Source organism: Schistocerca serialis, chromosome 7 (genome assembly GCF_023864345.2).
Source record: "Schistocerca serialis cubense isolate TAMUIC-IGC-003099 chromosome 7, iqSchSeri2.2, whole genome shotgun sequence".
Lineage (NCBI taxonomy): Eukaryota > Metazoa > Arthropoda > Insecta > Orthoptera > Acrididae > Schistocerca > Schistocerca serialis.
The window spans coordinates 382,737,547-382,764,691 of record NC_064644.1 but is presented as its reverse complement, the minus strand read 5'-3'; the positions used below and the strand labels follow the sequence as shown (position 1 = coordinate 382,764,691).

The 27,145-nt window shown below is 42.2% G+C and overlaps 1 protein-coding gene across 1 annotated transcript in view; it reads right to left on the bottom strand.

Moving 5' to 3' along the window:
• The window catches only part of LOC126413115 (calphotin), an 831,469-nt gene that overhangs the window by 182,082 nt on the left and 622,242 nt on the right, over positions 1–27,145 (bottom strand). Inside the window, exon 7 of the mRNA XM_050083006.1 lies at positions 3,961–4,140. Coding sequence (XP_049938963.1) covers positions 3,961–4,140 — 180 coding nt within the window. The remainder of the gene's footprint in view (positions 1–3,960; positions 4,141–27,145) is intronic.

Sequence of the window (27,145 nt, the reverse complement as noted above, 5' to 3'; positions counted from 1 at the left end):
GTTATTCTCTAAGAGTTTTCCGAAAAGTCTGAAGTACTGGCATCTCATCTAGTTGAGACTTTTGTATTTCGTTATTTCTTAGTTAACAGTGCCGGAGATGCCTTACATAGTTCTTTGAAACAAGAAACTTCCACATCCAAGTTGGCACGTTCTTTCTAACAATATGTATCAACCCTTTCGCCATCTGTTTATAGAGAATTAGTTTCTACCACATCATTCTGTAGCTAAATTGTGGACGCACGTACACAATCGAATCGGTAGCGCTTCTCTTTTCGTTGACAGTACCTTGAAATATGGCGGGAGGCGTTGACACATAACCCGATATTCCATTTGCTACCCAAACCGTGAGATTCTCCGCAGAATCATCTAAGAAAATCACGAATTACGTTTGGAAAACTTTGACAAGGAAAAGAGACAGCGTGTAGGACATGTTTTAAGATATCAGGGGGTAACTTCCATGATACTCGACAGAATTATAGAGGGTAAAAATTCAAGGGGAATATACCTAGCAAACAATAATAGCTGACGACGAGTGCAAGTCCTAGTCTGAGATGAAGACGTTGGCAGAGGAGAGGAATTCGCTGGAGGCTGCATCAAACCAGTCAGAAGACTGATGGCTGATGATACTCAACCCCCCGCCCCCATAACAAAAGAAAGTCTTCTTCACGATTCGTACAGTTCCCTGTGGGGTTACTGTCACGCGCAAGTGATATCAGCAACGCATGCGAAACGGTTATGTCTAAGGACAGAAGTTATTAGAATAAATATGTCAAGTATTCCTTTCCTGTTCAGTATATATGTCATTAGATATGAATTTTCGCGTCTTTTAAGGTTTTTGCGCATTGTGCACCGAACGTGATTTGGCGAGTCCTACAAATCATTCATATTGTGACAGTACCGGTATCATCACATCTTTAAGGGTATAAATTTCTTAAGAGGTCTGGGCTATAGGAAGCTCCAATAGTTTCATTACCCAAGGATATACCGATTATATGTACCTGACAACTGTTTGTTGTAGACTGAACATTTCACTCTGCAGTAGTATGTGCCCAGTCTTGCAACTTCCTAACAGATTAAAATCTCCTGCCGGGTAGGAATACGAGCCCCAAACTTCGCCCAATTTCGAAAACTCACCATAAGATAAAATTCTCGTATAAGTCAGAAAATGGTGATTTATGTTTGCACATGCTTACGCAGGTAATAGTTCACAAGAAAATGAGCCTAAGGACGAAATTTTTAGCGTTGTGATTGAAAATTGAGGGCAAAAGTCAAAATAATCTCCAGAACCGTGTTCATGAAAGGATTGATTTGTTCTGTGTAACTTTAGCTATTTGTGCCTTTATCTTACTTTAACTGCACCATCTTTGGGAGTCACTGAAACTTACCCCATCCTACTTGCTAAAGTTTGTACATCTCGTGTTCCATCCTATATGAAGGCATCGTGGCTACAGGCATTTAGGGTATTTTTTCTGAGAGAAACTAGTTATAATGATAAGATGAGAACTCGTAGCATACTGATGCTTTACGTATGAAGGAAAGGGATTCAGAAGGAGACTATCAGGGGCAAGGGGTGCATACCTCATCAAAATAAGTTTATTAGTATTACGCTTTATTTGGGAACGCAATTTCTATCGAAGAACATCGGGGCTAATTATATCGCCTGGAAGTGAATGGTGGATTATGGGGAAGATGGAAACTAAAAGAGTCGATTCTTTTTGATACGAGGTTTTAAAGAATTTCAAAACTTCAGTACATCGATATGATACGAAATTAAGACTTTTCCATGGAATCCGGGAGGAAAGGTATATGTTGAAAATGAAGTAGAGGGACAGGATGATAGGATACACGAGGGTCATTTTTAAAGTAAGAAACGATTTGTAACGGAGTAAGAGAAACTCTGTTTATGAACGTAAATTATATCTCAAACTACGAAGCTGTCCCCACCGGCGATTTTGAGTAGCGTGCCTAAACTTTAACAATGTTTCACAATACCTCTCAGCATTTATTGCCATTCCCCTTGACAAAAAGTATAACAGAAGAATATCCTTCCGCTTGCAAAAAACCGTGTCGAAGGTTCTTGTTCGAATGTTAATGGTTTTGTCGGAGACTTTGAATGATGCCACTCACTGGATTGACGTTTATCCTCTGTAGTGTAGTGTCCAATCCACTTTTCACCTCCGGTCACAAAATGACTCAGTAACTCCTTATCATACTTGTGATAGCGCTCAAGAATGTGCCATTCGCTTTGCATTGTGTTCTTTCAACATTTTCGTTACTCATCTCACCCACATATTTTTGTAGTGAAGTTTGTCAGCAATGATGTAATAAACTAATGATACTCAAACTTGTGGAAATCGCTCGTCAATAGTGAAGTGCCTATTTTGACGAAATGCCTCATCAACTTTATGTGTCAAGTCTTCATTCATGACAGTTGGCCGGCTAAATCGTTCTTCACCATTGACATTTGTCCTTCCTTCATTAAACCGTCTACAGCAGTTACGCACAGTTACATCATTCATTACACCTGCATCATAAACTTCAACAAAACACCGGTAAATTTCCGCGGGACGAACTTGTTTTGTATTTAAGAACCGAATAAGCAAGCGCACTTCACAGTCGGCGGGATTACTGATTTACAAGCTGACAAATGAAACAGTATAACCATAGACCCGACACCGGCAGCGAGGTGAGACGTGATACGTAGTGGCGGCGCAGTGAGAGACTGTCGAAGAGTGGCCGTCCGTGAACAGACGTCACGTGACAGGATGCGCGGATGCCATGCGCTATCGGCTTTTACTTTAAAAATGACACTCGTATTCTGTAACGCATTAGGGAAAAGATGGTACTAGATGGGTTTATAGAGAGCAAAAGTTGTAGGGGAAGACAGAGTTCGGAACATGTAAAACAGTTAACTGAGGAAGTTGGGTATATAGCACTCCGTCTTCAGGCCACGAGTGGCCTACCGGGACCATCCGACCGCCGTGTCATCCTCAGAGGAGGATGCGGATAGGAGCGGCTTGGGGTCAGCACACCACTCTCCCGGTCGTTATGATGGTATTCTTGACCGAAGCTGCTACTATTCGGTCGAGTAGCTCCTCAATTGGCATCACGAGGCTGAGTGCACCCCGAAAAATGGCAACAGCGCACGGCGGCCTGGATGGTCACCCATCCAAGTGCCTACCACTCCCGACAGCGCTCAACTTCGGTGATCTCACGGGAACCGGTGTATCCACTGGGGCAAGCGCTGGGTATATAGGCTAGACTGAAATAAAGAGACGGACTGCATCAAACAAATTAGAATACTGAGGACGCGCTTCAAACCTTCAAACAGCTTCCCACCGCCTCCGACCCATCCAGTGCGCCTTCTCACAAAATGATGACTAATGGTATCCTACTGTAGTCCATTTTCATAGAAGGGGCCATACGTTTTTTATTTCTTTTTAAGGTATTTTGCCTATATGCTATGCATTGGACAGGAGACACTTTCAGGCATGAACAACGTGATTGAATAGAGCGAGACTTCAATTCACATGGGTTAGTAGAGAAGACAGCTATTGTAAGAGCGGCCCCATGCGAATCCAACACATCGAGAACAAGTCGGCTTGTGTCCATACGGCAACAGCACTAGCTAAACTCTAAAGAACTGAAACGTTTCGCACAATCGTGGGCGTAAGAGCGCAGCACCGATTGTCTTTCACTACTGCTCAAGAATCTACCACAGAAGACATTTCATAAGTACAGCCGTGGATTGTGAAGAAACAAAGAAGGGACACGAAGATCACGGCAAATGAGGTAATAGTGCGGTCACGAAAGGGCAGGGAAATAACGATCGGCGAAGGTGACCGAGAGAAAGCGGAGTTTGCATAACCGATAAACTGGACCTTCGCTAGGGTCGTGCCGACCGCGGCTAGAGGCGGGGCAGACGGTCGGGGCAGCAGCGCAGTCCAAATTGGCACGTACCTGGCGGCGGGGCGCTCTGCGGCGAGAAGATCATGACGGTGTTGCCGATCGTGGTCGTGAAGTCGAGGAAGCCGTACACCGTCTGAGTGACCAGTGGCGCCGACCCCGTGCTCTGCACCGCAGCCGGCTGGCCGCCCCCGGAGCCGGGGTTCACGTAGACGGGGCCCTGCGCCGCGCACACTGCAACACAACAGGAGGCGGTCTCTCAGGCGCTTGTCGCTGCAGACGGACATAGCACTGCTGCGAAGGCTAATCTTAAGGCCACAGCTAGAAAACCGTCAAAGCAATCTGCTTTCTCCAAAAGGTGGCCACCGGCACATAAGCGATTGCTGAGCTTAATATGCGCCGAGAGGTTACAGGGTCCACAGAACAGAACAGACAATACGAGCTGCGTGCTTCAGAGTAACTTAGAAGTAAATTTGACCAAAAGCACTGAAATATTCGGTGGAAACATCCCTTTAGTAAGAGCTGCAGCTTAATTTAATTAAAATATTTATCGATATACAGGGTGATCGAAAAGTTAGTATGAATTTGAAAACTGAATAAATCACAGAATAATGTAGATAGAGAGGTACAAATTGACACACATGCTTGGAATGACATGGGGTTTTATTAGAACAAACAAAAAAAAAAACAGACGTTCAAAAAATGTCCGACAGATGGCGCTTCATCTGATCAGAATAGCAATAATTAGTATAACAAAGTAAGACAAAGCAAAGATGATGTTCTTTACAGAAATGCTCAATATGTCCATCATCATTCCTCAGCTATAGCTGTAGTCGAGGAATAATGTTGTGAAGAGCACTGTAAAGCATGTCCGGAGTTATGGTGAGGCATTGGCGTCGGATGTTGTCTTTCGGCATCCCTAGAGATGTCGGTCGACCACGATACACTTGCGACTTCTGGTAAACCAAAAGCCAATAATCGCATGGACTGAGGTCTGGGGACCTGGGAGGCCAAGCATGACGTAAGTGGCGGCTGAGCACACGATCATTACCAAACGACGCGCGCAAGAGATCTACACGCGTCTAGCAATAGTTTGTTTTGTTTTTGGTTCCAATAAAACCCCATGTCATTCCATGCATGTGTGTCAATTTTTACCTCTCTGTCTACATTATTACGTGGTTTATTAAATTTTCAAATTTATACTGACTTTTTGATCACCCGATATTTTATGTTTTCTATCGTTACTACCATATTTTTGGAGATACGATTGGTCTAATGCAGCTAAATGAATGGTTTTGTGTATTACACAATAAGCGCTTCATTAAGTCTCATCTGTGAAGAATCTTCAGTAGCAATTTGTGAACTGGCTTGTGCGTATGCGCTGTCCTGTAAGTGTACTTAGTTCGCTGCGTCCCCTGGATATCTGCGTTTCGGCGTTTTTCTAACACATTTCGGCTCAGTACCTTACCTTCAGTGTTCACTGTGCTTTTTGGTGTTTTTACTAGACGACATACACACAGTATGACATACAGGGGCTGGACAACAACATGGAAACACGGAGAGAATTGCATGATTGAACATATATGCAGGTGCTAGCCAAGCCTGCAGAGACCGCTGTTGTATATCATCAAGAACGGCACCTGCGTAATGTGCTCAGTACGTTGCAAGTGTCAGTTGTGGTCAGAACTGTGTTCCGTGTAGTTTTGAGTGCATCATGTCGGAGCTAAACGAATTCGAATAAGGTCAAATAGTTGGTGCTATAGTGATGGGTGTTTTCATAATCACAGTGGTCAATGCGATTTTTAAAAAAATCATTTATTCAGCCAATGATATTAATAGATAATAACCCACCACCTTATACATTAGTGGGTCTTAATGTCTACAATACAGTTATTTACTTTGGCAGCAGTGTTACTATTACAAATTTCCTATCTTCTTACTTGCTACAGTATGTGAAGGTGTTTATAATGGCCGGCCGGAGTGTCCGAGCGGTTCTAGGCGCTACAGTCTGGAACCGCGCGACCGCTACGGTCGCAGGTTCGAATCCTGCCTCGAGCATGGATGTATGTAATGTCCTTAGGTTAGTTAGGTTTAAGTAGTTCTAAGTTGTAGGGGACTGATGACCTCGGAAGTTAAGTCCCATAGTGCTCAGAGCCATTTGAACCATTTGTTTATTATGGTATGGGTAAGCACTACAGCCTACTTTACTCTATTCTACTGTCCTAGCAAGCTACTTCTGCAGCTTCACAGATGTGCCAGTTGATCTATAAACCTACAACTTTTTTGGCCGTGCCCACCGAGCTAACCCCATTGGGCGTGCCCCTGGCACTGGGCTGGCCTTAACCTGGAAATCGCTGCAGGTACTGTTTGAGGATATGCAAAAATCTGCAGTCTACTTAAGAACCAGCTACCTACTATAAGTCATTATAGGTGTGCATTATGTCAAATCTGGGATATTTTTGCACCTTCCCCCTACTCCAAGGCGTAGCGTATTCCGACCGTCCCGGCGATCGGCCAGTCCACGCCCCGGAGGAATGGGATAGGTGCGGGTGTGTCATATTATGATCACGATTTATAAATTGTCCCTACGATATTCCTGCAGGACTTTTGCTGACACCTCACTGGCAAGACTATCGATGATCTTGAATGTGGTTGGATCCCTAATCAGATGGTATGAGTCTTTGTCGGGTAACTGGCGTCGTAGATCAGTCGCTACGTCGTCGAAAATGGGACACTCGTAGATCACGTGGTCCGGAGTGCCAATTTCAGCACCACAGTCACACGAAGGGGTAGCCCTCTTCACGATCCGGCAAAGATATGCCGCATACGGCCCATGACCTGTAAGGAAGTGCAGCAATCCCTTGCTTGGGGATAAAGTGCGAAAGGTGGAGCCGTTCCTTGATATTTGGCCACAGCTGGTATGTCCTTCTTCCTGTCTCTTCTCTGTGCCAGAGTTCCTGCCACAGTTTATCCCCTCTTCTTCTAATTGCAAATTTGTCTCCTTTGTCCTCCCCCTCCCCCCCTACACCCGCACCACTAGAATGAGTTCAGTTTTTTCAATTTCCCCTCTTTTAACCAAGTACCAGGCGGTTTATCCCCTGATTTTAATATCTAAGGGACATAACCCCATGAGAATTAATAGTGTCCCCCCCCCCCCCAGCAGATGTTCTGTAAGCTCCGATCGAGGGTAAAAACAATTGCGCTGCATCCTCCTCACAGCCATGGCAGGCATGACCCTCGTGAGCCTGTTACCCAGATTCCGGACCCGTAACCTACGATGGAGGCGAGAATGGTGTTGTGGTATAGTCTAATCAGTTCTGGAGGGAGGTGAAATCTCCTATGCTCAATCATGATGACGTTATTCAAAGCCTCTAATGACCTTGGGGTCGTCGAAGGGTTTGGTATTTCAAGAGCCACCATGTCGAAAGTGTTCTGGCGTAACCACAAGCGGAGGAACGGACATAAAACGGAAGACCAGAGAAGGCGGTGAAACAACGTTGACCAATAGTGCTTTGATTAGGACCGCACCACGACAGGGGTGTCCCCTGCAAGAAGTGAATACAAGCGCCGCTCCTGCCTCCCTCCGCTGCTCATATCGGCTCCGTATACGGACATTAGTAGACAATATAGAAACAATTGCAGACCGGCACTCGCAGATCAATTAACAGTGACGTGTATCAACTTGCAGGACATTGTGTATAGCAATAACTCGGACATACGTTGTATGTCGCCCTCCGTTGGCGATACTTGTTCTAAATACAAGTATTGCCTATTTGCTTTATAGAAATAAAACTACTAATGTTATTTGCTTGAGTTGTTGTATAGCATTCCGAGGACGCAGCATCCCTTATGCACCCTCTATACGAGACGAGTGGGCAAGACCCAACAGAACTCATTCAGGGAAAGCTGAAAAACATCATACACTACGCCACAATTTTGACGCAAGTGTGTGTTGAGTAACCGTGGCCGACGTTTACTGAAGAGGACAGAGATGAAACATAAGAGGACGACAACTGCAAAAGTCACTCCATAACTGAATGCTACACTGGCGAACCTTGTCAGCAACGAAACAACATGAATGGACCTCCATAAGCCGGGAACTGCAGGGCGAACTCTAATTCCATCACCAGTCTTCAATGATAAAAATGTCGTGCAGAAGTCACAAAATCTGGACTATGGCGCAATCGAAGAAAGCCGTATGGACGGACGAGACTTGTTTCACATTGTTTCGAATTTCTGGCTTGGTTTACGTAGACGAGTGAAACATGCCGGGGGTTTGCTGTTGGTTTAGGCAGCCATGTCGTGGTAGTCCATGGGTATCACGATTACTTTGTAGAGTTCTATTGCTGCGAAGGACTATGTGACAATTTTCGTTCATCATCTCCATCCCATGGTACTGTTTTATTTATCCAATGATGAAGCTGTGTTCCAAGACAAAAGGGCCCCTATTCGCACTGCTCGCATTGTCCAGGCCTGGTTTTGTGAGCACGAGAACGAATTGTCGCGTCTCCCCTAGTCACCCAAGTCATCAGAACACAATATCATTGACCCTTTGTGGTTTCCTTTCGAGAGGAGGGTGAGTGATCGCTACCCACTTCCATTATCGTAAACTGAACTACACACCATTTTGCAAGAAAAGTAGTATAAGATTTCCTTTAAATCAGACAACACCAGAATTCATCCATTTTAAGACGAATGGAAGCATTTTTGAACCCCAGCGGTTTTCCTAAACCGTGTGGTAATGTGTTGTGTTTCTGGTGCTTCCATATTTCTGTCAACTCTCTGCACATAGTGTATGACATACACCAAACACATCAATCCAGAGAACAATGGGCAGTGAAAATAGGGTGTTAAATCAATGTATGTACAGAAAACTCCGAAAAGTTGACATCTTTGGTACTCAGACCAACTAAGTACACTTCCAGTATTACACATATGCACTAATACGATCAGATATAAGAAGAAACGGAACGTGTAGGGCACAAAATGAACAGCCTTACATTTAGTGACATTAGACGAACTACATCTCCAAGTATAAAATTTTTATGTTTGAAGCATAAGTTTCTTTCTCTCAACACCCCAAAGAAAAGTCACGCTGACATAAAGCCATTTGTAGCGAATATGCGAGGAAGATGTCCTGTTATGTTAAGTCTGCGGGATTTCGTGGCCGCTGTCACTAAAGTTAAAATCTTCTGGGTTATTACGCCGCGTCATGTTACTTCTAAAATGATCGACGTATCGACCCCTCTGCTGGAATCTTCCTCAGGATCTTCTGGTATCCACTACGGCTAGGCCACTGTCAGAGACGAGCGTCGCGTCCTAAGGGGACTTTTCACGCGGTCGTGCTGGAGAAGTGATAGTTTTGATTAAAATTCATATGGCTACCATTGGTGGGCCATAGTGATAGACTAATATTCCCGCTCTGATGCAGAAGAAGGGGCGTTGTTAGCTAATCTCCTGTGGATACCACAGGCAGCCCATCGTCATTGGACAGAAAGGCACTATTCCTAACTTACGCTGGAGAAGGGTACTGTTACCAGTCGCAGAGATTACAGATTACTCTAGACTAAAATTCTCTTTGTATACGGGAAGTGTGTTTCAGTAGTCACTGTAAGTAGGCTGTTTAGGTTTTTATGTTAGTAACGTCACCTAGCGCTCTGTATGAAAATCACTTGCTGTGCTGTTTGCAGTCTGTGGTTGGTTGCATTGTTGTTCGCCATTGTAGTGTTGGGCGGTTGGCTGTTAAAAGCGCGTAGCGTTGCGCAGTTGGAGGTGAGCCGCCAGCAGTGGTGGATGTGGGGAAGTGAGATGGCGGATTTTTGGGAGCGGATGATCTGGACGTGTGTCCATCAGAAACATTACATTTGTTTGAATGTATGTCATGAACTGCTATATATATATTATGGCTTTTGAACACTATTAAGGTAAATACATTGTTTGATCTCTATCAAAATCTTTCATTTGCTAACTATGCCTATCAGTAGTTAGTGCCTTCAGTAGTATGAATCTTTTATTTAGCTGGCAGTAGTGGCGCTCGCTGTATTGCAGTAGTAACGAAGATTTTTGTGAGGTAAGTGATTTGTGAAAGGTATAGATTAATGTTAGTCAGGGCCATTCTTTTGTAGGGATTATTGAAAGTCAGATTGCGTTGCGCTAAAAAAAATATTGTGTGTCAGTTTAGTGTTGATCAGAATAGGTAAAGAGCGAAATGTCTGAGTACATTCAGTTTTGCTCAGCTGTTTGAAAATCAAATAATGTAAGAGATTTATCAACACAGTAATTCAATAATTTTTCTAAGGGGACGTTTCATCACAAGTGCAGAAGTACTGACTCTACATTAAATCAGTTGGGGCATCTTTTCTCATTAAGATTATCAACAAATCACTCTCATGTATAATGTACTTAGAGAACTGCGTATCTTGTACGTTTGATGGCTCCACAAGTCATACTTATACTCATTTGTTTCATAAATCGCCGAAAATCAGTTGCACTGAAACTAAACGTTATGCGAAAACGGCTTGATGAAAATAGGATATATACTACCAATTAACTGGGGCTACCGATTACATAATTCAAAATGACCGTGCATAAAGACCACCTACTGCGGAAACATAATTTTCGTTCGCCATGACAAGAACGTCATTAAATTGTGACGACTAAGGATGCAGAGCAAATAGTGAAGCAATTAACGCGAAGATTTCCAGGTGCGTCGTTAACGTCGTCTAAGCGGCGAACCTTGTAATTCAAAGACTAAATGATGCAGAGGACCTTGGCGTATGGACGACATTCGCCGATCTAAATTAGTGCGGTCGCTTCAAACAAGTTTTACGGCCATCCTGCCTGCTTAACTACGTTGTTCGTTTGATATGCCTTTGGTTTCACAAAATGAACATTCAAAACAGCAGTTACTACACGTCATAATATGATACGGCAAAGCGCTCTGCGTCAAGATTATCGTGTCTATATACAGCTACGGAGACTTCAGCTATAGCCGAGAATGTGGCCACCGGAAAAGTCATTTATGTCGAAAGTGGTTCTCATACGTATCACGTCGGGCATGTGACACTGTATCTGTTGTAGAAAAATTGCAGATAATAGTTACTCGTCCCAGAACAGTGGTAAGACAAAGCACATATTCCTTAAGCATTAAATAACAAATGTGTAATATTTCATTTCTCCAGTAACATGAAGTGTTATATGGATTAAAAGACAAAAGACAGAGAATGTTGCGCTATGATTAGATTAAGAAGAAATTGGAAGAATGAAAAGAGCGAAGACATACTTCGATAAAATATTTTCAGGATCATTTTTATGAAGCAGTGCGAGTAATATTTTGTTTTATAATGCTGTTAAACATTCCTTTGCGGAAAGAAAAACTATTTGTTTGAAGTATATTCTGAAGCAGAACAGGTAGGCAATAATGGTCTATTGTAATTTAATAGAAACTATTCGCTTTAACAAACAACAAAAATTGTGTATAAAATATTTTCTGATGATTTTCCTAACTGGGAAAGGGATCTTTTTTTCTGTTATTGTACCAAGGACAGATATCAAATAATTTGACAATGTCTGTCGTTACTAGAACGTGTTGTGCAATATAAGCTCTGAAGCAAATACTCATGGCCAAAATTGTTTTGAATGCTAATTTTCAAAAGTAATATTGGCCAGTGTAGCACAGTAATGAGTAAATTGATCGACACCTTCTTTTGAGCTGTAAATGTTTCGATTTCTCATACATTTTGGGGTAGCCATGTGGTATTGCACAGTCAATTGCTTCGATTTAATTTTTCGCCAGCTGCAGATCACCGTTTTGTACCACAATGTTATTCACAAGGAAAAGGTGTCGATAAAAACAAGAGAAGTGGTAAGTAAATATCCATCCTAAGAAGGTACATTCGTAGAGATTACCGTAGCTATATCAAGGCCATATAGGCAGCTCCTAATAAATCGCTGAAGCTGCAGTCGTGAGACACTTCATTTATAAGATACAATAATCTTAGTCACACGAACATGACGATGTTCTAAAAATACGCAGAGTGAGAAACGATCATCATATTTTTAAATAGTTAGTTTAATATCACAATAAACATGATCATGGAGAAAATACAAAAAAGATTCCTCACTTTGTACACATTTTGTTATAACTTACTATGTAGATTAGAAGTAATGAGAAGAAGCATACGAAGAAATTCATTGTTAACAAATATCCGTATCACACTGTTACCACAGCGGGATTTCCTCAGTGTAATGAAAAAATAAAAGGTCTTTATAAAGTACCTCCATTGTTCATTCTAGTGGCATGTTTTCGTAATAGAGTGACAGGGTAATGTTATTACCATACATCCGCAGAAGTCGTAAAGTATGTGTGTGATTGCAGAAAGCTCACTGTATAACAAGACTGAAGAATTGTATATATTAATGTAATCAAGTTCCCGTTCGAGTGTTCTCAGAGACTGACGTAACTCTTTTTGAAAATGTAAGCTAGAAATTTTGATATCCTTGATACAAACTAAGAACGTTTTCCAGATACAACAGCGAACACGGTTGAACGCCTCTCCTTTTTAGCGACCGAAAAGGTTGAACTTAATAACAGGAATTTCAATCACTTGCGTACTGGCTCATTTGAAGTTTCCGATCATTCTGGGAATGTTAACGTCCTATTCCTTTAACTGGCAGTGTACCGCTGATGACACAATTGGTATAATATCGTAACGATCTCGCATGACTGGAACAGTCAACTGTAGGAGAGAGGATAAACCGACTCCATTTGAACGGCCGAAGGCCAAAATCGAAGTCAAAATGTCCCGTGATTAACTGAGCTACGAATTGTAACTCCGACCAGATAACTTCCCCTGGAGAACTGAACCGTCCTTATTGAGTGTCGTCTGATTGCAGCAGTCCATTCTCTTCTTTGAAGGTCAATTCGTACAGGCAGCAGTAGATATGGTTACGTAACATTAGTGATGGTACTCCTTGTACTGCTTTCAATGTCATGTCGTACGTTGTACCACGCTACTTGAAAACGTACTACTAAAGCACATTTTCTTGATAATTAAAGTCATTTTAAAGGCCAACATGTGACAGTTTATGCATAGACCAGAAAGATAGATTATTTGAAATTCAATTCCAAGAACACATAGAGCACTAAAAACCAAAATAATGCCATAGATCACCAATAGCCATCCACCTGCAAGAAACAAAAGACCAGGCTAGCAACAGAAGTTTCAACGTCTTACATATCCAACCAACGATTATCACAAGGTAACAAAGTCGATCGCGCACGATGTATGTTTATAGATACTGTAATTTTGTTCGTCTAGAACGTAAATCGTTGACTGAAGATCACGGAAGGGCGGTTACTGAACCTGAACACCTATTTCATCACAGAAATGTACGAGTGCTTCTATATATGGAGCAGTGATTCTTTTGCAAAATTTATCTTCATAACATGAAATAATTAACTCCATGAGGCTACAGTCGCACTGCACAGGCGAGTCTCTTCCAAGATTTTATATGAAAGTGCAAAAAGATTATCCAGAATTTTTTTCAGGAACGCGTGGATACCACATTATTTAAAATCAGTTTTATGATTCTTGCCGTTACAGTCGCGAAGGGAACAGTATCTCATAATTTTGTAAGAGTCATTCAGTGAATGGCGTCAATTCTTTTACAGCTGATTATACGTAAGTAATACAAGAAAACGCCCATTTAAGAGCTTAAAATTTGATGTTTGTTCTGCACGTGAGCGAAGTTTCGAACAATTCCGAGTGATGAAAGAGCCGTAGTGGACCATCATAAGGGCTTCCAAGCAAAACAGCTGTTACGAGCAACATGCTGTATGTTCTAGGTAGCAGAAAAAGAAATTGTGGTAAACTGCTATATACGTTTGTGTGCGGTGAATGATAATGATGCAGTTGGTAGTACTGTTGGACATTAGGTAAAGAGAGTTAAGGCATCAGGGAGGGCAAAACTGAGATCTATGATCGGCCATATTCGCGTCATCTTCTCTCTGCCTGTGTTGCCTGACACGAATAACAGGATGCATGCCATTATTTGTGCATACCGGTGCATCACAACTCGAAATTTGTTCTACAAATGCCTGTGAGCACTGGAATTGCGGGTGCAATAACTGAGAGTCCAGGATATTCAAAGATATGCTAAAGATGATTTCCATGAATGCTCCAGGATTCAGTGAACATTCATTTCATACGAGCTGTTGAAGCAGTTTGAGGTCAACGGAGGAGCGTTTCCGGCCTTTATCGTTACACGTGACGAATCCTTTGAGCTGGAAATAAAAAAGTAATGAGTGGATATGTACCACGAGCAACCACCAGAAAGGAAGATATTTAAGGCAGTTCCCTTCGCTGATAGTCATTACGACAGTCTTTTGGGCTGGCGATGGTGTCACTCTCGTGAATGTGTTTTCAAAAGAGCATCTATGAACACTGAATAAACCCAAGAAATATTTTCGACGTGTTCGGTCTGTGACGAATCCATAAAAAAAATATTACTCGAACACGACAATACATGCCCACAAGCAAGTCACAGTACTCGAGAACACATCACCAAATTGGGCTGAACATCACTGCCTCTTCCACGCTATAGCCCAGGTCCGCCGACTTCGAATTTCCTACTGTTCATGTGACTTAAGGATTCTTCTTTGACACACTTTGAAAAGAGCATAACTCTTTCAGTGGAAACACGGGTAAGAACACAGAACAATAGCTTACAGCTTTCATAAACAAGGAACACGTGCTCTTCTATAACGCGGGCGTAAGGCCACAGTCCGTGATGGAGCCTAACTGGAAAAATAAATGTTGACTGGCCCTGCCTCCAAATTCTAACTCTTAAGAACAAACACGTTCTAAGAAAACAGATTTGTGATACACTACTTACTGAACGGCTTTCATATGCCACCTCTTGCTAATGCCTGGTTGAAACGGCTCTAAGCACTGTGGGACTTAACATCGGAGATCATCAGTCCCCTAGAACGACTCAAACCTGACTAACCTAAGGACAGCACACACATCCATGCCCTAGGCAGGATTCGAACCTGCGACCTTAGCAGCAGCGCGGTTCCGGACTGAAGCGCCCACGACCGCTCGGCTACAGCGGCCGACGGTTAATGCCTGGTTTCCCAAATTTTTCTCCCTTTATGCTACATCTATTCGTCCGTGGCTTTTATCCATTAACGGCCGTACGCGACATTCAAAAACAGTACCTTAACTTGTTGCAACGTTAACTATATACAGGGCGAAAGCGATTAAAACAACTGAGAATAAAGCTCATGCATCCATTTAGCTAAAGGATAGAACCGCCGGCCCAGATGGCTGAGCAACTGTGCAAATATTTTTATTGGGAATTAACGCAACGCGATGAGAACGGCCTGAAAAAGTTTTAATTAAAACATCGCTGGAAATTTCGCATGCAGATTCTGCGCAAGGCTCCGTGGGTGGGCAAGCGGCGAGCACTCCAGGATGTACCGGAAATTTCTGCCACCCTGGGACGCGAATTAAAAACCGGTTGCGTTCAGGTCATCACTGTTCGTACTTCCTGAGGCACAAAACGCTACAAACGGCCACATACGTTTCTGATACTTCGAATGTGTCCAATTTACTTCTTATACCTGGCTCACCGAGGCGAGGAAATGGAATATTTCAATAGAAATTTCGTCTATAGCTGTAGGAGGAATACAATTTAATATCACGCTTTATTTATTTTGCATAGACAAGCGATGGAAAAACTTTTCCCAAAATTCATTTGCATCGTACAGAGAACACAAAAGGAACAAAGATACTCCCCATTTTCGTGCGTATTATACCGCGCATCGGATGTGACATTTTCTAAAAGAAAATCTTTTGACGTTGTTGTCAGTATTCCTCGTGTATCGTGCGAAATAACGTGCATAGAAATCCCAGGACACTTTCTAAGATTACAGTGAATCCTCAGCGTTACAACACGACCGTCAAATTATGTACACAACAACAGCAAGCCCAAAGTATTGTAAGTAGCATACGAATTATCAGGTTTCTTACTCTTACTATGTACCGGCACCGTAGGAAATGAGGCACAAAATTTTCTAGTATTCTGTTGGTAGGTATGTTCACGTTCTGCGACGTCACGAAGATCTGTAATTTGCTGATCCGTATAAACAAACGCTAATGTACGTCTTCACTACTTTTCACGATCTGTCTGTCTGATTGTACATTAACAAGTCACGCACTGTAGTAATAACGTGTCACGAATACTTTAACATTATCCACAACCAAACACGAAATCTTGTAATTTACCTGCCACTCTGGCTAATTATCTTCGATGGTGCTACCAACAATTTAGCCGTAATTACTTACTTTTCTGATACCCGCAATACAGACTTCTTTATCAACTGCACCAGTCATAAGAAAACTGTCATTTTAGAGACGGTAAAAAATAACTTCCTTCCCAGATAAAAACGCCCTACGGACACGGCTTGACGAGCTGGCCTCAAAACGAAGTAATTTCTACAGCCACGAGATCGAAAAATTATGCAAGCGTTGGCAGACTGTCGTAAGTAGTGACTGAGAATACATTATTGATGACTGAAGTCTCTGGTAAGTGGATCTGTAGTGTTTATTGAACTCAGAAAGAAACGCTATGAACTTACGAGGGCTATTTGGAAAGTAAGTTCCGATCGATCGCGAAATGGAAACCACACTGAAAATCAGAAATGTTTTATTTGCGAACGTTAGCTACACCTTACAGCTACTTCTTTACTAGTTGCCGCTTCGACTTACGCATCTGTCATAGTGTTGTAGCAACTTTCCAATACCCTAGTCATAGAAGGCAGCCAACTGTGCTTTTCGCCAATTCCCTACGCTCGTCTACGTGTCGTTGTCTGTGCCAAAATGTTGTATTCATAGCCAGCGATTCATGCTAGCAGAGACGAAACTCAAGACGAGAAAATTACGGGCTATGTTGTGGGCATCAAATATTTCCCATCGCAGGAGCACCTTCATTGTCCCTGCAGAGTTCGGCCGAGAATTGTCATGAAGAACGTAACGCATGAGAGTTATGTGGGCTGCACGACTGCAGGCGAAATCTCTCACCATGCCTTCACACTTGGCGGAAGACACTATTTTCTAGGCATCTTCCAGTGCTCACTGTATGCCCAGAACTGAAATAATCGATGTGCCGAGACCGACGGGCATTGTAGAGATACTACCCAATGCATCTTGGTAAAACTTCATCGGATTTTCACAGTTATTTCTATTTCCCAACCAATCGGAACTTATTTCCTGAATAGCCCTCGCATGTACTAACCTAATACTTGCGCGCAGTTGTTTTACATGTTTTGAAGCTATGGGATATCATTATTCAAAGTTTATATCATTCGATATGAATCGTCGAACCTATGCCAAGTTTCACCCTTGAGACATAAAATCGGCCAGAAGTAGGAAGGAATCATAAACAAGACTCATCCGACCAAATGACTTTCTTCCACTGTTCTACAGTCCAGGTTTTATGGCTTAGGCACTACGTTATTGTGTTACGGTTGTTTCCATCAACATTGATGTGGTTTTGGAATTCCATCTCGCCCTAAAATTCCCAGCTTATGGAGCTCGCTTCGTTTTGTGAGCTGAAAGGATTGCGAAGAGAAGACTTTTTCCAGAATAAGATTTTCACTCTGGATCGGAGAGTGCGCTGATATGAAACTTCATAGCACATTAAAACTGTGTGCCGGACCGAGACTCGAACTCGGGACCTTTGCCTTTAGCAGGCAAGTGCTCTACTTGCCCGCGAAAGGCAAAAGTCCCGAGTTCGAGTCTCGGTCCGGCACACAGTTTTAATCTGCTATGAAGTTTCAGAAGACTTTTTTCTTCTTTCAGACGTGCATGTGATTATTAGTAGCCTATGGGGGCTACTAATGATAACAAGATGAGGCTCACAACATAATACGTAATTAAAGATTAAGAGATTCATTGCACAGCTGTTTCGTCAAATATGAATTTCGTCAGAGTGCTGTAGGAACAAGTATTTAAAGTAGCTTTAAGTAATACACCCTTTACATCGCAAAACTGAAAGCTGTGAGAAGGAAGTATGCGAATCGAAAAACGTATGTGAATGTATGATGAAAACTACAATTGGACCAGTACAATATGGTAGTTTGCCTTATGCTGTCATATCAATTGAAGGATTTTCTTTAAATTTAAAAGTATATTTAAATGAACCTGATACAGAGCCAGCTGCCACTCCTTTAGCTGGGGCAGGAAATTTCTGGACAATCTGATGGTGGTAAACCTGCTGCGAGGACCAAGGTAATGTTGCGAGCATTAGGTGATGAATTTCGTATATATCGTTACAAGGATGTAATCGGAGTGACATAAGGAGGTTAGGACAGTGTGGTATAAGGCGAATTCGGAGAGTGTGGTATACGGCGACCTCTAGCAGCAAGCGGGAAATCCGGGTTCGAATCTTAGTTCGGCACAAATTTTCATGTGTGGCAGTTGGGCAGCAAATCGATACCCTATCCAGCAGATGTAAAGTAATTCGCTGTCAACGAAGTAATTTCGAAGTATTCAAGTATAGATCCAAGGTGCATTTTGTAAGCTATCTTCTTCGTGGGTGATCCAATCTTCCCACGGATTATTCAAATGAAATACTGGTATTTGCCTTCTCTACGCTTAGTTTCATGCAATCCTTCCACTTTATACCATTCCCTACATGTACTCTAAGATATTTAATGGGTGTGACAGCTTCCAGTGATTTTTCTGCAATCCCGTATTCAATCACAGATCAACTGCAGTTCCCGTGCTACACGGTGTTTAGACACGCCATCTACTCAGCTACTTAAAAACAGACATGTGGTCACAAAAGACGATTTCACGTCAGAGTGGGAAGTAATGTTAACAGTCAAAGATACCTAACGAGTTGTTTACAAAATCACGTAACTCCTATTTTGCGTTGTCCAAGATTAACTTGTGAGATGTTCACAGTATCTTAGGGTAATCAACTGGGTTGTTTGGTATCTCTAAGGCGTTTTTCGTGAAATGTGAGTATCGCCCCAACGAATCACGTCATCGACCGTTCTGTAATCGCTCATTTTCCAGAGCGAGTCAAATCGCGATTCAAGGCCAACAGTAGATGCTGTCGACGATGGGAGCAGTGGCTCCATGAAATTAGGAGAGTGCCAGTGGGGCCCTTACGATCGGCGCAACCAATAAATTAGGTGCTTGTCCGTAGGCAAGATTTATGGCGGTCGGCCTGAGGTAACGACGTGTACGCGCTCGCATCGTCTCACGCACGCACGCAACCTGCCGGCGCTGTACATTTCATCAATGTCGCCTGACGGTGAGCGTCTATTCGGAGGAGTAGCTCTGCGGGTAATTTGGTGACGCGGAAACGTACGCTGCCGTCGGGCGGACGTCACCGCCGCCGTGATCCATCATTGTCCAGTGGAGTCTTTATTGTTTGGCGATTAGCTCACGGTAAACTCGTTGCTCAGTGTCGCCTGTGCTGTGCGAGGCCTGCGCGGATACGAGAACTGCTGTCTGCATCTGAACCACATCCGCGTGTCCCTCACCCATAACTGTATCCGCAAGTCTTCGATCGGCTACCGAATCTGCAGATATTTAAGTTTTATAGTGCAGTTTAACCCGTGCTGGATGCCGCGGCTGTGACGATAAGCTTTCACTTGACCCTGTTTTTAATATTTTTTTATTTTTATTTTTATTGAAGTCCGAACTCACTCTGAAGCTCTTTGTTGCGACTTAACGGTTCGACATATTACAGTGTCATGACGTGAGATGCTAACTCATTTCTTTCAACATCTAAAAACGACACAAAACATTTTTGTTCCAGCAGAATCCATAATTTACTTTTCAAGCAATAAGAGGCCGACCATTTTTACGGAACAGTACCATATTCTCGATACCTTCCGCAAGTTTCAAAACTCTGTCATAATTACTGGAAAAGGATTTTAAGAATGTTTTTTATGGAACAGTTGCGCTTCATTAAGAAGACAAATGTAGTTGTGGGAGAAGTTGTCACTTATTGGATATTGTTAATTGTTGCTCAGTTACATTAATTCACTTCTCACAGTAACAACCATTACTACATCCAACCCCGTTCACCGATCGCAATTAAAACTGTTTCACGAAAACTACATGATATTGACACTTCCCTTTAACTTTTAACCCCAAAGTAATTATAATTATGATTATATACATCCATATCGGTCAACTCGCACACATACCTGGGTATAACATGTAAGGATATGAAATTGAACGATCAGATAGTCTCAGTTGTAGATAAAGACGGTATCAGTACGCGGTTCATTCGTAGAATACTAGGAAAATGCAACCAGTTCAGAAACGAGATGGCTTTAAAGCTCGTGCGACCCATCCTATAATATTGCTCAGGTGAGTGCGACCACTACCAAATGGGACTTCTAGAGGGTATTGAACCGTTAAACAGAAGGGCAGCAAAAATGCTCACAGTTTTGTTCCATATGTGGGAGAGCTGAAAGAACTGAACCGGCAGGCGCTTGGCGGTAGACCGAAATCGTAAAAACCTACTTAGAAAGTTTCTGGAACCAACTATAAGTGATGACTGTAGAAACATATTACAATGTGCTACACATCACTGCCATGGGCCATGAGGAACGCGAAGAGAAGATTATGCTGATTACAGCGCACACAGAGACATTTAGACAATCATTCTTGCAGCGGTCCACACGTGAATGGAACGGGGAAAAGCCATAATAACTGGTATAGTGAGACGTACCCTCTGCCATTAGCTTTACAGTGATTTGCAGAGATGCCATGTCCTATGTAAAAACACATGGTGGACTTGATATGTCAGTAACAAGGTGTAGATGTATATGTAACTGTCAATCCCCCAAAGCTCTTATCCGCAAAGTAATTATAACTGCGGTTATCCCCATGGTCTATAGACAACCTGTCACCCTTTCATGACAGACAGATGTGAGCATCTAGGCAATAAACTGTGAGAAAGTTAGCGTTTAGAAATCGACGTTTGGCTGAAACGTAAATGGAAAAAGCTGCCTCAGCCAACCCACAGCGCGTCGTGTAATCGTACTGTAAAATATGTTCCGAAGTTCACTTCCGAGCTATTCGCCAAGTGATGTGCGTAGGATTCTAAAAGAGATCCGTAGCTTGCGAAGAAACATGGGAAACAGTATGCAATGGGACTTCATTATGGTGATATTTTGAAGTACCTCAAAGGCAAAGCCGAGCCGTGGTGCAACGGTTAGATAACTGGATTAGCATTCCAGAGGACGGTGGTCCAAATCCCCGTCCACCCTTCCAGTCACAGGTTCTACTGATTTCCCTAAATCAATCAAGGCATATTCCGGGGTGGTTCCTTTGAAAACGGCAAGGCTTAATTTCTTTCCAAAGTAAAATGTAATAAGTGTTTTATTACGTTGGCATTAACCGTTGCAGTTTTTCTGCAACCAGGTATTGTGCGACAAATTTTTTGTGCACTATCCAGAACTGTACAGGTACCCAAGGTATAACTGGCAATAATGTTACACAGTTATACGTACACAAATACTTGAATTTTGAAAAGAATATTCTATTCCCTTGAAGGTGACACTTCCTTTCTGACAGCTTCATTAAATGGCTGAAAGGTTGCAGACTGACGCGTGTCCAAACATATACGCCAGTAATGGTCGCAAGTTTCTACGTGCCGATAGTTACTGTAATGAACTCCGCTTCTACGTTTCAAATAAAACCGCCACGTGCAAGTCATACACAATCATAACAATACAGGGAAAGGGTAAAACTAGTTGCTAGAAAAGTCAGCGGGGAGCAGGTCTATCAAAGGAAACTAGGATAGGCGAACACGAGGTATTGTGACGGAGACGGCTGCTGTATTGCTATTGTCAACTGAAGCTCCTTAAAAGGTTCAGCAGTTCGACGTGACAAACAAGAAAACCTCTGTATTATTCCCACAGGAAAGTGGCACGCATGGCTGCTACCTACAAAACTAGATATAAAGGTCGTATAGACAAGATACTCGACACCTGCGACATTTGAATACGGAAGTAACATACGAAGGACTGTCTGTCTTTCATCAGGTGTTTTAATACGACCTTAATATCACATTTCATGTGTATATTGTAGCTTCGGTTAAACTGTTTGAGGAGTTTGCTGTTCCTAACGTTCATCAGCTATCCTTTTCATTTCAGCATACGTGCTGCATCTAGGATTGTTGTAGGTCTCACTTATATACTCATGTTTATTTGTTCTCTGCTATTATTTCCTTCTACTATCCCAGCAACCAGAGCTTCCACCTACTACTTATGTCTTATTGAATTCCCGACATCTCTACATTTCGTTCTTTGTTTGGCATTTTTCCCCTTACTTGTTGGAGTACAGCTTTCTTCTTTGCTTTATCAGTCGACATGATGTTGTAGCACAAAATTCAATCAATTCATTTCTTTGTTCCCTATTGCCTTTGTTTCGCATCCACAACGAAGTTTATATTTTTGGACATTAGAGGCTGTTACTTTTTGTAGAAGCAGTTTTGATTTGCCCAATACATGCTACAATGCCTCTCTAGCACGTCTTATGCAACGTGAAACCGTGAGTGTAGTTTCATTATTCCTGCCACTTTACTACCGTTTTTATGGTGGCGGACACCAAACAAAGTAGCACCGGGAGATCTCTATTTCACATCTAGCGCATTCTTCGTCTAATTCCCTGTAAGGTTTAACAGGGAACTCCGATATCTATTAATCTGTTACAGCCATCCATAAAAAGTTGTGGCTGTATGTTACATGGGACGCACAGTGTATATTATAAAACATGGATGATCACTTGGTAGAATGAGTTCTGTTCTTAAGTTCCAAATATAGTATGAGACATTGCGTCTAGAATTGTAGTTCATTGTCAAAAAAGCAAATGACCATTCATGAAATGTAAAGTCATTTAGCTTCTAGTAGATATCTTAACGCGGTAATCCGCCTTGAAAATTTTAAAACAAAATGTATATTTTTTGCGTAAAATGTTCTTTGGGATATCTACATTATTGTAGTATTCATCATCGAGCTACAAGGCGATTAGTGAAACTGTGTCTCCGAATACCATTCACAGCGGTGAAAAAAATAGTCAACATCGTGGCTATTGTGGCAGCATGTAATTTCAACGTCAAACTAACAGGCATTATGGAAATTACGACATTACTCGAACTTGAGGTCGGACCAGACTTTTACAACTTCTGCACCGGAACCGAATCAAGGGAGCAGAACAGAGGAGGTCAGAAGCTACCAAAGAGGCCCACATGACCACCATGGCAACGAAGAAAGTGGAGGAGGATATTCTTTTGAATCTGGAGGGATTTCTGTATAATCTAGGGATTGCTGCTACGGTTCACAAAATGTAATTGAATACTTTAAACACGTTTTTCGCGAAACAGTATATTTCCGATTGGCGGGAAACAAAGTTGATTTTGATTAGAATCTCATGCCAGCCTTCTAAGTTGAATTCTGTATCAATGTGCGAAGTCGTTTTGTGATTTCTTCGAAAGGCCGTTTTCGGTACTCACTTTTGTTCTGATTTTGTGTGCGAAGAAAATATCATTTGTTTCAAAACTTCACCATTTTGTTAGGACCTAATATTTTTCAATAATCCTCTAATTGACGCAGGAAATTATACTGAAAATTTCTGACAGAAAATTATATTGTTACAGATCAAAAAAAAAAAAAAAAAGGGCTTCGGGTATTCCCGCCGAGGACTAAGGTTTCGGCTGCAAAGGGTCTTTTCACTTTGCGCAGTGATACATGGAGCATGCGATGTGGACACAACAAGGATTTCTTACAGAAAAAGGTGTAAGGAATAAAACTATATCATCAGATTAACCATATGCTAATTATCTTGAGAAAATCAAGAAAAATCACATATTTTTCATGCATTGAAAGAGAGCTAATCTCTTAAGTAACAAATTCCACAGAACATTCTGGATGTAGTATTAAACGTCGCTTACACGCTTTCTACGTATAAATGACGGTATATCAAGGTAACCACGGAGATTAAAACTGTGGCGTAAACTGGTCTGAGATATTTTTATGATTGTAAATGCAGTTATTTTCAATTGAATTTACGAACGGCGAGTGTGGAATGTGATTTGATTACAGCTTGCCACTTTGTTTACGTGATGTAAGTGTACGGTTTACAAAGCTGCTTTCGTTTATTTTAGGAGATTGCTATACACGAAATGCACGTGACTGAATGTCGTAACACAATGGCGTATGTTCCCGAGCAACTAATATATTCGATACAGAGATTATCTGGTCTTGGAGATGCGAGCAGAGGTGAAACCATCGCCAGGAGCGGCTAACTTTTCATATTTAATCGTCGATGCAAATCATCGATGCGGATCGAAGTTTGTGCGAATTGCTGCAGCCTTGACATTCACGTTCTGGCATAATGAGTGACCGGGTGTTTTGCGATACCTATCGTTCATCTAAAGCTGACTTTTGGCTTTTGCCGCTGCACTTTCTTGACCTTGGTCTATAGTGGTGCGAAATCGTGAACCGTTCACACAATTATTCCTTGTTACTGGCAACGCTACTTAAGCCAATTATCACCCCTTTCCGGTAAGTTGCTTGTTACTTCATCGTGGTTGGTATTTCATACTGCGAGAAATTGTGGAATGTTGCATGTGGACATAAATTAGAAATTGTGGAATGTTGCATGCGGACATAAATTATTGCCTAAAATTATCATGTTGTCTGCCGCAATCTACATAAAGTACCGATACGGTGGCCAAAGCCGAAGGAGGTGTATTGGCGTCTTGTAACTACCTCACTTCGATAGCTCTAGTGATTAAAGGAAACACATCAGCCATCCTCAGTCTGTCTCAATCGTGATGTTTTTTTTCTTGTGGCTGTCGTAGGAAGTGTTGATGTTTGAAAGGAACATATCTTCCAAAAGTTACAACGCTTTTCCGTTTTTCCGTCGATACGAAAACCTTCTTGTGCCCTGAGTACAGGACTATACCTTGAACTCTCATACACATTCCGTTAGACAAGTAAGGAGAATAGCAAGGGCAGCGGCAAAGGAGTGATTTCATTACTTTATCGTTGTCGACGTTGAGGTCATTGGAATTGGAGCAACACGTTCGGTCGCGCCGAAAATATAAGAATGAAATATTCTGTGGTGTCGTTCAATGCTGCAATTCGAATTTGGTATGAAAACCTAAATCGGGGTGTTAGATCGTTCTTCTTCCTTCCTGATATCCAAATTTGTACCTCTTATATTTTTCCTCGTGCTTTGATGCTAATCTATTAGCGTTATCTTACCTGTCTTGTATTATTCATTGCTTCCGCTGAAGATAATGGGTACGAAACTCACTGAAACGTTGCATGGTGCCACCGCGCAGCTGATCCCCCGAGAAGATTTTGTCACCTTCACTATCATATATCAATTTACAATTGTTAATCAACGTGGGGCTGTAGATGCAATATTCACCGGTTGCTATTCTCAATGGAGCCACTTTAATTCAGCGTTTGTCTTATCACCGTAAATCCTTAAGGACTCTGGAAGGTAGAGGGCGAGTCCCCTTCCTGATCTCAACGGAGTCAATAGTCACCTTCCTTTGTTGACGGAATTTTATCCCCTCTGAAACGAGCCCATCCCACCACAAAAATTTAAAATTTACTTTCTCATATCTTATCAGAAAATTCGCCTGGACCAAACCAAGAGGACTTAGGAAGAACTCACGACATCTACAACAAAAACATTTGCCCACACGTTATCAACGCAAGAACGCTATACGGTAGCGAAGCTCTCCTACTTCACACAAAAGACTACATGGAAAATGTACTGAAGAAGGAAAGTAAAATTAAAACTGAAGATGGCTGCAGGCTAAAAACCCGAAGAACGACAGGAAAACTGTACTATTTCTGGGCAGATAGCCGAAAAACAGAATGAAAATTTAAGGGACTTATCTATAGGCACCCAGCAACAAGACTTGCCCACAAAATTTGATCGTATTTGGAACGACTGGAAAGTATGCCCTGGATTTAACAAGCCAAATTATGTGAAGTGCAGTCGGGGAATTACATTGCGAAGAAAACGGTACCGATCGTGTGTGTGTGTGTGTGTGTCACGGCCACAGCACCAGAGCACCGTGCATGTAGCAAAGTGTTTACTTGCTGAATGCTACTCCTAAATATAAGACAGGGAAGGCAACACATAAGTCAAAGAAAAAGAATGATTGTCACATGTCACTAAGAATATGATGGATTACCTTTTGTGTGAGACGAAGCGAAGTTGCTGCTTATTATTAATGCTCAAATTAAATCCTCGTCAGACATATGATTTGATCTTGCGTGGAACTGAATTTGACAGCACGATACCGCTGTCTAACTCTACACAGTGTCTGACAGGAAAAGAAAAATACGAGTCGAGCTACGGAGCACCTTCGGCCTAAGGGCCTCCCTGCGACGGAGCTGCTGTTCTGACATGAACAGAGGATAAGGTCACGTCACGTCAGCAGGCAGCGCGAAAGTACACCTACGCTCCCCGTATCACTCGATTACAGCAAAGTCACCGGCGCTGTGCCACAATTAAAGCCACTCCCCCTTTCGGCATTGATTCCGCATGGAATAATGTTGGTAACTGTGCTCAGCTCGGAACAGCAGCCGGATATTGTAGCGTTCCGTCAGTGGTAAAAGAATTCATGAGCGGTTAATGTCAGAAGTTAACGTAGCTAGTATGTCACGGCAGTGAATCAGAGCAACACGCAGTATTGTATCACCGTAACAATGAGACTTTTCAAATGTCGGCGAGGGCTTCGTGTGGAGGTGTGTTGTCAGCCATGCAATATGCCCTCCCCGTCACACAGTGGAGAACTCCTTTTGCGAAGGAGGTGGCCATGAAGCTCCCGGTTGGTACTAAATATGCGTAGGGCCAAAGTAGTTTAGGTCCAAGGCGGCTAGAAAGAGTCTTACTTTTCAATAATGTCGAAGAAATATTTTTCAAAACTCTTTTATATTTTGGCGTGAAAGTGAAAAGACATAACAAGTTTCTACTTTCGGAGTTATGGAAAGCTCAAAACTATTAAAAAAAGTGAGAGACAACGCCGGATAAAGTGAAGCGTTTATAGTTTCGGGATCAGGCAAACTGCCAGGGAAGTGTAGATCGCAGACGATTCGAAAAAAAAAAAGAAAAACACACAAAATATCTCATTGTTCAACCAAATCTCTTTAGCCTCTGGAGCACAAGTATTAGTC